The sequence below is a fragment of the Anolis sagrei genome, chromosome 1 (assembly GCF_037176765.1).
Source record: "Anolis sagrei isolate rAnoSag1 chromosome 1, rAnoSag1.mat, whole genome shotgun sequence".
Classification (NCBI taxonomy): domain Eukaryota; kingdom Metazoa; phylum Chordata; class Lepidosauria; order Squamata; family Dactyloidae; genus Anolis; species Anolis sagrei.
The window spans coordinates 100,734,544-100,747,748 of record NC_090021.1 but is presented as its reverse complement, the minus strand read 5'-3'; the positions used below and the strand labels follow the sequence as shown (position 1 = coordinate 100,747,748).

The 13,205-nt window shown below is 43.0% G+C and overlaps 1 protein-coding gene across 1 annotated transcript in view; it reads right to left on the bottom strand.

Moving 5' to 3' along the window:
* The window catches only part of MMS22L (MMS22 like, DNA repair protein), a 90,801-nt gene that overhangs the window by 59,002 nt on the left and 18,594 nt on the right, over positions 1 to 13,205 (bottom strand). The window contains exon 8 of the mRNA XM_067467425.1: positions 3,846 to 3,976. Coding sequence (XP_067323526.1) covers positions 3,846 to 3,976 — 131 coding nt within the window. The remainder of the gene's footprint in view (positions 1 to 3,845; positions 3,977 to 13,205) is intronic.

Sequence of the window (13,205 nt, the reverse complement as noted above, 5' to 3'; positions counted from 1 at the left end):
GGTGAGAAGGGCGGAATATAAGAACTGTAAATAAATAAATAAATAAATAAAAGCCAAATCCCACATCATATAGCATGAGAACCAGTATACTAAGATTTCCTTTAAAAAAAAAAATCTTTATTAGCGTTTTCATATTACAAAATCAGTAAAAAGAGACACATAAGACAAAGAAAGAAAGAGTGGAAAAAGGCGTAAAGGGGTAGCAAGGTAGAGAGGGGGAGGTATGGTTTGTAGGTGAGGGGGGGAGGCAAAGGGCAATTGGGAGAGGGTTTCGGCAAAAGGGGACAAGTAAGGTATGAGGTAAGGTAAAAGAGGATAGATTCAGAGTTGAAAATAAAGTAAAGATTAAAAAGAAAGATTCAAAAAAGTTATTTTTTCCATTTGTGTGACTTCCAGGAATCGTCAAGGGTGGCCTCTTCCTTTTCTTTCTTTCTGTCTTCTCTCTTCTTCTCTTAGAATTTGAACTTGATTTTAGCTAGTATTATTTTTTTTTAGATTGAGTTCTGATCCAGTCTTACTATATATTCTTCGTTTCTTTACTCCTAGTTTTTTATCTTTAAATATCCCTTAAATTTTGTCCAGTCTGTTCCTGTCTCCATTATTCCTTTACTCCTTTGTAATAAATAGTTTAAACTGTCCATGTTTCTGACATCCATCCAGTGTACTAAGATTTCCAAGTCACTTCCATGCATGCTGTTACCAAACCAAGTTTTCTCCATTCTGTATCTGTGTCTTTGTTTCCTGCATTTCAGCATTTTAAAAAAATCAATGGCATAAGTAGAGGGTGTGGCTGTTCTGGCATAATAATAATAAAAATTTGGGAATCTTTGTTGATCACAAACTGGATATGAGTCAGCATTGAAAAGTAACTCTAAAAAAAAAACCCAATGCTGTATTACATTGCATGAATAATGTCGAGATCAAGGGAAGAAGCAACTCTGCTCACTTCAGGTTTTGTTAGGCTCATTGGAAGCATTGTATCTCATTTTAAGAAGGATGAAGACCGGGGGTCCCCAAACAAAGGCCCATGGGCCAGATGTAGCCCTTCAAAACCCCTGATCCGGCCCCCACCCTAACTTTAGACTGAATGTTACCCTATGTCTGAAATGACTTGAAGGCATACAACAACAATAATCCTATTTAACTTGACTATCTCACCAGCCAAAAGCAGACCCACACTTCCTATTGAAATACTGGGAAGTTTATGTTGGTCAAAATTATTCTCCATTTTAAATACTGTATTGTTCTTTCATGTTTTTTTTTTTTTTTTTTTTTGCTTTTGCACTACAAATAAAACATGTGCAGTGTGCTTACGAATTTGTTTTTTCAAACTACAGTCTGGCCCCCCAACCGTCTGAGGGAATGTGAACTGGCCCTCTGCCTAAAACATTTGAGAATCCTTAATATTGACAAAGTATAGATGTGGAAACTGAATCCTATGAGGAATACATATTGAACCTGACACTCTGTCATACAAAAAAGCCAACCAATTATAGTGCTATGAGTTCATACAGAATCAAAACAAAACCAGAACCAATGGCTGAAAATGACAAAGAAAAAGATGTTGGCTAAACACAAGAGTCAATGCTACTCATCAGAGGAGCAGACAGCTTTGGGATATTGTGGCTTTCCTTCATTGGAGATCTGCAAGGAAAAGCCGGATGGCCCATTTGTCCAGCCTGGTTCAGCTCAGAAGATCTCAAAATGTAGTTTGTGTGGGTCCAAGTCCCACAGGTCCCTTATCAAGATTTGCCGAGGTCAACTCCTCAATTCTTTTTCAAAATATATGAAATAACTATTTAAAAACAACACTTGAGGATTTCAAGCCTCATAACAGACAATATAAAATTGTTCCATATGAGAACATTTGTGTTACTCTGGCTTCATATACATTTCACTCATGAAATTTCAGATGAAAACACGCAGATGTTAGTTAAATAAATAGAAAAGTATCCAAATTAACCAGACCACAGTACCTTTTAATATATCCTCTAACAAAGAATTCCAGAACAGCACATAATAAAACAAAATGTTTTAAAACACGGTTCTATTTCATGAGTTGTTAGCCTACCATCTTTAATGAAATAGATTTTACCTTGATCCACCAGCAGGTGGTATTGTAGCCACATTCAGTCACTAGATACCACTCCCATTTATTTTAACATTTTCAAAACACACAACTTTCACACAATGTTGCGTTAGATCTAATCATGTAGTGCTTGATGTTGCACGATACACTCTTTACACAATTGAGTTATCTCCTCTATTTATTAAAAGTTATTAACATAATTTTTGCAGTTTTCTGCCTGGGAATGAAACGGAAGCCTGAGAAACGAAGTTGGAAACTTTAAAGAAAGAGATTAGATTGCTAGAATACAGATAAAATAACGTTCTATTGGTCCCAGAATGAAATTTTCTTTCAATCCCCAAATCTCAACCTTTGCAGTAACTTAACATATAGTTGAGCATTTAGAAATATAACTTAGGCACTCAAAGAAAAAAATGCATGTAAAGTTAACAAGGGAATGGGAATACAGAAAATATAAACCTTGTGGAATAAACAATTTTCTGTGACTTACAATGTGAAAGATTTGGAGACTAAAGGAAAATTTCATTGAGAGAGGAATATTCTTACAGGGAGAGGTAATGTGGCCAGTTTCTATCTCTCTCCCCTTTCTCCTTCCCTCTGGTAGTTGCACCTCAATGAAAAATTATTTAAATAACCATATTATCTTAAGTTACTCCACTGTTTGGTGGGGGAAGAAATATTTGAGAATACAGACCTAGAACTGCATCTTGGATCTGTGCTGCTTTTCCAGTATAATTTTTCTTCATTTCCTCCCTTCTCCACTACACTACATTATCACTTTCTCCCCACTTTGCTCTTGGATGATGGGACATGAGGTCCTAACATGAAAATTCAGAAGGACTACTTCATATAACTCAAATTAATTTTCACAGAATCATAGAATAATAGAGTTGGAAGAGACCATATGGGTCATCTAGTCCAACCCGCATTTTCCAGAGCTATATTTATTTCATTTCATTTCATCCCTGGCGGGACTCAAAGCAGTTCACAACAAAGCAAATGGCAAATGGCAAAATTCAATGCCTCACGGAGTATAAAACACAACAAATATCTAAAATAGCATAAAATAAATTAAAACCAGTAAACTATAAAACATAAACAACATAACACAGAACATTGGATATTGCATCAATCCGGAAATTATCTTGGCTACTTCATCTCGCTCTCCAAATGCTTGCTTTAAAAGCCATATTTTGAGTAATTTCCTGAATGTCAGGAGGGAAGGGGCTGATTTGATCTTGCCGAGGAGGCAACCGAGGCACCACCACCGAGAAGGTCCTGTCTCTCGTCCTCACCAGTCGCACCTGAGAAGGCGGTGGGACCGAGAGCAGGACCTCCTCAGCCGATCTTAATGCTCTAACTTGATCATTTACATAGCCCTGGTGGTCAGGCCCACCTAGACCTGTTAAATCAATTGATGAATGCAAATCAACATGGATTAATGGAGTCAATGTGCCTGCTCCAATCAGAATTAAAAGAGTAAAAAACAATAACTAAAAAAACCCCTTTAAATTATTATCTCTTTCAAATTGAAGGCAGAGGTGAATAAACAGAAAACATATTTCCTAACCAAAGGTATTTCCAAGATCTAGTCAAAAATAGGCAAGATATAAGAGGTCAGTGGAAAGTTAAATTCAAGTGGAAAATACATTTTATTCAATTCTGGAAAAAATAGGAACAGTACATCAACACATTCCATCATACAATTATGAGAATTAGAACACTACTGTAATAATAAATAAAAGCAGTACAGTACCTTTGTGTATCTGTTCGCTGATAAACTTATCAGATCATGCAAGAGGTTTCCACAATGTTCTTCAAATAAACTGACATTGGTTAAATTTTCACCCGTTAAATTGATGAACCTGTGAGCGTACACAGTTTTCCCTAGGAAATAAAAACAAAAGGGGGAAGTTCACTATTTAATACTGACTTTATGCAGGTACCAGATCAGGCACGTTCAATTTGGCAGAATGAAAAGCCAACAGAAAACAATATTTGCCCCAATTTCACTTCTAGTTTAATAGCACTATATTTTTGTTGGAAAAGAAAGCTTAGTAAGTGCTCGTTGCCTTTTGCTCCCAAAGTGGTCCAACAAGTCCTGCCAAGAGTTTGGAAAAATTATTCATTTGGACAATGACTCCTAAATCTCTCAGATCCCTCCCAAGCAGGAACTGTTGTTCAGGTAACGTTTAAAAGGGGATCTTAGTTTGCTCACAACTAAAATGGGGGAAACTCTACATTATGGTCAGTTTCTTGAGACTTTCCCAGGTAAGTTACTGGGGTCACAGACATATTACACATGTCTCCACCTCATTGGTCTACCTTAGCATGCGGAGCAGAATGTCCTTAGATAATGAATCATCTGAACAATGAATAAGAAGACATTCTCCCCTTGATTTTACTTATAAGAGCCACAATGGCGTAATGGGTTAAACCCTTATGCTGCTCAACTGCTGGCCTGAGGGTCGGCAGTTCAAATCTGCAAGATGAGGTGAGCTCCTATCTGTCAGTTCTAGTTCCTGCCAACCTAGTAGTTCAAAAACATGCAAATATGTAGATGCACATTTGCATTTGTAGTGGAACTCTCTGCTCTGGAGTATGGTGGAGGCTCTTTCTTTGGAGGCTTTTAAGCAGAAGATGGATAGCCATCTGTCTGGGGTATTTTGAATGTGATTTTCCTGCTTCTTGGCAGAGGGTTGGACTGTCTGGCCCATGAGATCTCTTCCAACTCGATGATTCTATGAAATAGGTACTGCGTCGGTGGGAAAAGGCAAAGAGATGCTCCCAGAAATCTTGCAGGCCACATAACCAGGAGGTGACAACACAGGCCCCTCACATTGAAAATGGAGAAAAAACATCTCTCCAGAGCCAGAGATGAGCACCACCTCCAGAAGCCGGAAATAAAAGGAGAAGGCTCTGCCTTTCTTTGTGGGTCTCATTGTATATGACTGTAAAGGCATTGAATGTTTGCCTATGTATGTATGTAAATGCTGTAATCCACTCTCAGTCCCCTAGGGGAGATGGGAGTAATATAAATAAAGTGTATTACTATTGTAAGTTATTTCATTTTGTTCTTCAATGCCTCTAATAGACTGGAGTGAAGGAAGAGCTGCCTTTTGCTTGGTCAATACTGCTTTTTAACTTTCTTTCTAACCCACTGGTTCCTTCTCCACTCTCTCACTCACCTACCCTTGTCACCCATCCACACAATGAAAGGATGTCCCAGCGACCTCTTCACTATCTCATCATATTTATTTATTTATTTATTTATTTATTATTTCCTGCATTTATTAACTGCCGCTCTCAGCCCTAGGGCGACTCGTGGCGGTGTACAGCACACAAAAGACAATTTACAATGAGCCAAGACGACAAAACCAACATATCACTACTACACATCATCTAATTACACTAAAATAATCCCCTCCGTCTTCGTAGAATCATAATCCATCTCGTAGTCGTAGTCCGTTCCAGTTGTCATTTCCAGTTGCTATAGCACTCAGTTAAATGCCTTCTCGAATAGCCATGTCTTCAGGCTCTTACGGAAGGCCATAAGGGAGGGCGCCTGTCTGATGTCAGCAGGGAGGGTGTTCCACAGCCGGGGGGCCACCACCGAGAAGGCCCTCTCTCTCGTCCCCGCCAGACGTGCCTGTGAGGCAGGCGGGATCGAGAGAAGGGCCTCCCCAGATGATCTCAAGGTCCTCGTGGGCTCATAGGCCGAGATGCGGTCCGAGAGGTACTTTGGGCCGGAACCGTTTAGGGCTTTGTAGGATAGCACCAGCACCTTAAATTGGGCCCGGTAGCAGATCGGCAGCCAATGGAGCTGGAACAGCAAGGGCGTTGTATGCTCCCTGCGTCCTGCTCCTGTTAGTAACATGGCTGCCGCGCGCTGGACTAGCTGAAGCTTCCGGGCCGTCTTCAAGGGCAGCCCCACGTAGAGAGCGTTGCAGTAGTCAAGGCGGGATGTGACCAGAGCATGTACCACCGTGGCCAAGTCAGACTTCCCAAGGTATGGGCGCAGCTGGCGCACGAGCCTAAGCTGTGCAAATGCTCCCCTGGTCACCGCCGAGACCTGGGGATCCAGGCTCAACGATGAATCCAGGATCACACCCAAGCTGCGAACCTGCGCCTTCAAGGGGAGTGCGACCCCATCCAGCACAGGCTGTAACCCTATACCCTGCTCGGCCTTGCGACTGACCAGGAGTACCTCTGTCTTGTCTGGATTTAATTTCAGTTTGTTCGCCCTCATCCAGACCATTACAGCGGCCAGGCACCGGTTCAGGACCTCGACAGCCTCCTTAGTAGCAGGTGGAAAGGAGTGACAGAGTTGGACATCATCTGCGTACAGATGACACCGCACCCCGAAACTCCGGATGATCTCACCCAGCGGCTTCATGTAGATATTAAACAGCATGGGGGACAATATAGAGCCCTGTGGAACCCCACAGGTCAAAGGCTATGGTGTTGAACAGGAGTCCCCCAATAACACCTTCTGGGTACGGCCCTCCAGAAATGACTGGAGCCACTGCAAAGCAGTGCCCCCAAGACCCATTTCCGCAAGACGCCCCAGAAGGATACCGTGGTCGACGGTATCGAAGGCCGCTGAGAGGTCCAGGAGCACCAACAGGGACACACTCCCCCTGTCTAGCTCCCGGCGCAGATCATCCACTAAGGCGACCAAGACCGTCTCGGTACCATGTCCCGGTCTGAAACCAGACTGTGCCGGATCCAGATAATCCGTGTCTCTCAAGAATACCTGGAGTTGTGAGGCCACCACGCTTTCCATGACTTTGCCCAAAAAGGGAAGATTGGAAACAGGCCGAAAGCTGTCAAATTTAGTGGGGTCTAGTGATGGTTTTTTCAACAGCGGTTTTATAATAGCTTGCTTTAAGCTCGCTGGAATCTTGCCTTCCCGAAGGGAGGCATTAACCACCACCGTTATCCACTCAGCCAATCCTCCTCTGGCCTCCTTCAGAAGCCAGGATGGGCAGGGGTCTAGGATGGACGTGGTGGGCCTCATTCCTCCAAGTATCTTGTCCACATCCTCGGGCTTCACAAACTGAAAAGAATCCATCAAAATAGGACAAGCAGGTGCTCGTGTCACATCCTCAGAGACTGCATTTAACATGGTGTCCAGCCCAGAACGGATCAAAGCGACTTTGTCTGCAAAGAACCGAGCAAATGCTTCACAGCGCGTGACCGAATTGTCAGGGCTCCCACCTAAAGTGGCGGGAGTTAAAAGACCTCTGACAATCCGAAACAACTCCGCCGGACGGTTTTTTGCAGACGCAATAGTGGCCGCAAAGAAAGTTTTCTTTGCGGCTTTTATTGCCGCGGCATATGCCCTTAGAAAGGACACAAACCGTGCTCGATTTGGCTCGCTTGGGTCCGAGCGCCACACGCTCTCTAGTTCCCTCTTCCTTCGCTTCATCACTGCCAGCTCCTCAGTAAACCAAGGGGCTGGTTTAGCTCGGCTACTTGAGAGGGGACGTTCCGGAGCGATCATGTCAATTGCCCTGGTCATCTCCCCATTCCAGAGAGCGACCAAGGCCTCGACATGGTCACCTACCGAGGTGGCGGGAAAATCCCCAAGAGCCGTCAGGAATCCATTCGGATCCATAAGCCTCCTGGGGCGGACCATCTTAATGGGTCCTCCACCTTTGCGGAGGTTAGGGGGCGCAGTGAGCCTAAATCTGATCAGGAAGTGGTCGGTCCATGGCAACGGAGAGATGGACAACTCCTCCACACCGCCACCCTGCTTCCATCCCTGGCAGAAAACCAAGTCCAATGTATGTCCAGCACAGTGGGTGGGGCCAGTTATTTGTTGGGACAGCCCCATGGTTGCCATGGCAGACATGAAGTCCTGAGCCGCTCCTGTGAGGGTCACCTCGGCATGGATGTTGAAGTCCCCCAGCACAAGAAGCCGTTGAGACTCCAACGCCAGGCTCGAGACCACCCGCTAGCTCAGGTAGGGAGACTGTAGTGCAGCGAGGTGGACGGTACACTAGCAGAATCCCTATTCTGTCCTGGTCACCCACCCTCAGGTGGACGCATTCGAAATTTGTGGTCTGCGGGATGGGACTCCTGGTCAGATGGATGGAATCTCTATAGACCACTGCGACCCCGCCTCCCCGTCCTCCGGATCTTGGTTGGTGCTGTATGGAGAAGCCTGGAGGACAAAGCTGGGTAAGATTTACGCCTCCAGCTTCATCCAACCAGGTCTCCGTGATGCACGCCAGGTCTGCCCGCTCATCCAGGATTAGATCCTGGATCCAGGTCGTTTTTCCGTTGACAGATCTGGCGTTCAACAGCACCACCTTCAATCCAGAGGGCCCGCTCACCTGGTTACACCAATTTACCTTAGGAGACCGGTTGGGGATTGTTAATGTAGATAAGCGGTCCGAATTAGGCCAAATTTGGGGTCTCCTTTTTCCGCATCTCCTCCTCCCCACCACGACCTCTATGGGGGCCCCTCGGCTAGTGGAACACCTCCCCCCCTCCATGCCGCGATCCAAAACCAAGGTCTTAATTTCTGCTTCACTAGTTGTTTGGTTTGTTGGCCCTTGCCAACACCCTTGCTCTCCCTCCTCCCCCCTCCCCGCCTCATTTTTGTTCGCAGGCTCCAGCCCACCTCCTCCCTTGCCCCTTCCACTAGTCAGTAGTAACAGGGACAATACAAATATGGGGATGGGGAACCACATGGATAACAATAGATTTGGATGGTGATAGGCGATCCAGCCACACCCGTTGGATAGTTCGTAAAGTGCAGGAGTCTTAAAGTGCAACACAGTCAATAACACCACTCAGTCAACAACACAACTGCGTGCCGTTGGGCACATTCATAAAGTGCAAGATCTTAAAGTGCAATAGATACCCTAAACTGGCACCCAACGCTAACTAAAGTGCGGCATAGAGGGATACGGAAGGGGCGTAAGTGCTAGTATAATTTAGCAGCAAGTGGCAGGCGCCTTAAAGTGCTATATTACGTTCTTATATCACATTAGCAGCAAAAGACAACCAAGAGATGTACTATATTGGTGATATATAATCACACTATTACACGGATGATGATGATAGCAGTTAAATAAGGTTGTTATGATTGTTATGATTCAAGGTGTAATCTCTAGACGGTTGATATAAAAAGCGGATGGGTCTTCAGTCTTCCGGAGATGGTCACACGGCGGCGGTCAGCACAATTGGTCACAATATCTATCAACACAAAGAAGGCCAGCACAAAAGGTCTACACAATATCAATCAACGCAGCAACACATCAGAGGGTAGCATAAAGGTCTATATGCGGCGTGCCCAGATGGTGGAGGCCCAGATAGTAGAAGATGGTAAAGGCCGTTCAGGGCACAACAAGCCTTATTGCAGGCACTGCTGAACAATAGAAATCAGCTGGGACGCCGGGACTGGAAAGATGGAAGACCAGGAAGGGCCGGGAAATCAGCCGGAGCGACGGGGCCAGGGCGACGGAAAGCCAGCGGAAAGCCTGCTCTGAGAATTTGTTAAGTTAGTGGAACGAGGAGGATCTTTTATGTCTCAGCAGGTGCTGATTCAAAACGAAGGGCCTCAGTAAAATGGCAACGGATGTTGGAGGGGAACTGAACAAGGGAAGCGCCAACTTGTTGGATGTGGAGCCCTGAATTAGAGCCTTTAATAGTCTTTTCAGACTTCAAACCTTTCTGCTCTTGGACCCATGTGGTACTATGGGCTGTACAGCCAAAAATAATCACGAAGAAAACCAAATGAGGCCCAGGAGCTACACAACTGCCATGTCTTTGCTAAACTAGCCTTTATATTTTAAAAAGACCCTCCTTCCATCTTCAGGCCATCTGAATACCCAGGGTGGGGCTTGACACTTTGAGGAAAATCCAATTATATGTAATGCTCTGTACTTATAATTTAAGGCCATAAGATATGTAATTTAAAACAGCACATAAAATTACTCTGTGGTCAAGTTATAAAATGAAGAACAAGTGTTTAAATTATGTTGTAAAATATATTCTGTTGTAATAAAGTTCTACTCTAAAATACAGATCCAGTGTTAGAAACTATGCCTGCTACAGGATTAAAACATGCATCAATTGTTTCTAGCTAAGAAAATGGGGATAAAGTGACAATCGCAATATGAGAAATTGAGATTATCAGAACAGCAATAAACAGGTTTCATTATCTAAAACTAGAAACAGGGCAGAATTAGTAAAAAGAAACCTTTAAAAACAAAACAAACAGATTTGTTACTTTTACATGAACAGGCAGAGAATAATTGGCTTGTATAGCTCAGTAATACAGTCAAAAGCAATAAAAATGGTCTCCATTATTCCAATTGTGAATCTTGAAATTTTGACCTAAGAGGTGTGCTGCCTCAAATTTACGTAGTTGTTTATGCTAGACCAAACAATATTTCCTTTATCATTGATGCCAAAATGGCATCAACCAAGCACAGGCAGAAAGTGTCAGCAGTCCTTGGTTTACAGCTAGATATAGGAAAGTATAGAAATGTTATTCGGGGAGGGTTAGGGCACGAAACTGTGGCGCAGCTGGCTGAGTGTCAGCTGCATTAAGATCACTTCTGACCAAAAGGTCATGAGTTCGAAGCCAGCCTGGGTTGGAGTGAGCTTCCGGCCAATTGTGTAGCTTGTTGCCGACCTTTGCAACCCGAAAGACAGTTGCATCTGTCAAGTAGGAAAATTAGGTACCACCTATGTGTGGGGAGGCTAATTTAACTAATTTACGAGGCCATAAAAAAAGACTCCAGCAAAGCATGCGGGGAATGCGGAAGTACTTCATCAGTGTCGGAAATGGACGATGAAGCGACAACTCCCCTGGTGGCCAGAAAAGTTAAATAGCCTCTGACTGTCAGTCTATATCTGTGGTGTGTCTTTGGCATTGAATGTTTGCCATATATGTGTACATTGTAATACGCCCTGAGTGCCCTGCGGGGTGAGAAGGGCGGAATATAAATACTGTAAATAAAAAAAATAAACAATTTATTAGGCACTGAATACTGATTGGCTCTTTAAGGATCCCAAACAAGAGAATCTCAAAGGAAAAGCAATCTATACAGCAACACAGATACAGAATGGGGGATGCCTGGCTTGACAGTAGTACGTATGAAAAAGATCTTGGAGTCCTCATGAATAAGTTGAACATGAGTCAACAATGTGATGAGGCAGCTTAAAAAGTCAATGGGATTTTGGCCTGCATACATAGGAGTATAGTGTCTAGATCCAGTCATGATATCTCTATTCTACCTTGGCTAGACCACACCTAGAATACAGTGTCCAATTCTGGGCACCACAATTTAAGGGAGATGTCAACAAGCTGGAATGTGTCCAGAGGAGGACGACTAAAACAATCAAGGGCCTGGAGAACAAGCCCTATGAGGAACTGCTTCAAAAGCTGGGCATGTTTAGCCTTCATAAGAGAAGGCTTAGAGGAGACATGATGAGGACCATGTATGTGAGGGGAAGTCATAGGGAGGAGGGAGCAAGCTTGTTTTTTGCTGCCCTGGAGACTAGGATTGGGAACAATGGTTTCAAACTACAGGAAAGGAGATTCCACCTGAGCATTAAGAAGAACTTCCTAACTGTGAGAGCTGTTCAGCAGCGGAACTCTTTGCCTGAGTGTGGTAGAGGCTCCTTCTTTGGAGGCTTTTAAACAGAGGCTGGATGGCCATCTGTCGGAAGTGCTTTGAATGTGATTTTCCTATTTCTTGGCAGGGGGTTGGACTGGATGGCCCACGAGGCCTCTTCCATGAGGCCACGAGGCTTCTTCCACTCTATGATTCTATGAACACTTATTGCAGAATTTCCTTTTAAAAAGAAAAGTCAAAATAGGTGCGTAATAAGGGATTAAAGATTAGACACTGTTGCAGGGAGCTATTTCATTCTGCTGTTTTGCTTATTCAGTAGCAATCCTAGGTACTGTGGGGCCTTAGTGTTTGCTGGGATTTGGTTTCAGGACCAAATGTATGGACACACATATGTGTCCATGAATTCTAGGTGTCTGCTGGTGGCATGACTGTAAGTTCAACGATAACACTAGCTTCCATCTCTATTCAAAAATCAAATTAAGTCTTCTGAAGGAATACTAAATAAACTGGTGAGTTTGCAAGGACATTTCGCTGAAATGAATTGGATAAAAATGCTTACACAAAGGAATGTGATAGAATTTCCATTGAAATCAATAGGACAAAAACATGTGTTAATTGGTTTAAGGTGTATTGTGAACAGATGCATTGACCTTTTAATTGTTTTAAAAGTGGAGTTTTGCTTTGAAAAGAGAAGGATAAATTGAGTAGTTTTTTTGTTTTCAATTTGCTAGACAGGTAATAGATGAATAGATCCTGTTATTAACTGATCAAAATGTTTTTGTACATATAGACTTAAGACTATAAAGATGACAGAAGAACTGGAATGAATTAGATTACTTTTTACTGGTCATATAGGAATAAGAAATCTTTTATAGATGTTCGAATTATTAGCAGTATCATTTATTTTATTTTATCTTGCCTTTTGCATTACTAGAACTGAAGGAGGATGACAAAAATTAAAACAAATACAATTAAAATGTGTCATCAATAAAATTAAATTATCAATGAATGAACACATATACAGAGAGAGAGAGAAGAAAAAGCTGTCAATAAGCCCCACGAAGTAAGTCATTGAGAAATTTGCCTAGATCTGCAACTAAATAGCAAGAAAGTTAATTAATTTTTAACAAGGGGCTTATTTTAAAATAAAGAAGACTGACTAGCACAATGAGAAAAGAGCTCGTAATAACAATAAGGACTTTTAATAGCAATTATTAAAAGATCTTTTTCATTAACAGTCAGGTCCCTAAGGACTGTGAAAACAAAAATGAAAAAGGCTGAATGAAAGCAAGGAGGGTCTCAGACTAGGAAGGGAGGCCCAGAGCCTTGTAACAGACACTGAAAAGGGTTTCTCCTGGATTCCCAACCGATGTCATTGGGAAAATGACGAAACAAAGAGTAGTACTTCCTCGGAAGATCTGAAAATCTCTGCAGGTCCATAAGGGAGAAAATGATGCGGCAGATAAGCTTGACTGAATCTTCATTTATCATAACCAGTATTTCAAACTGTGCCCAAA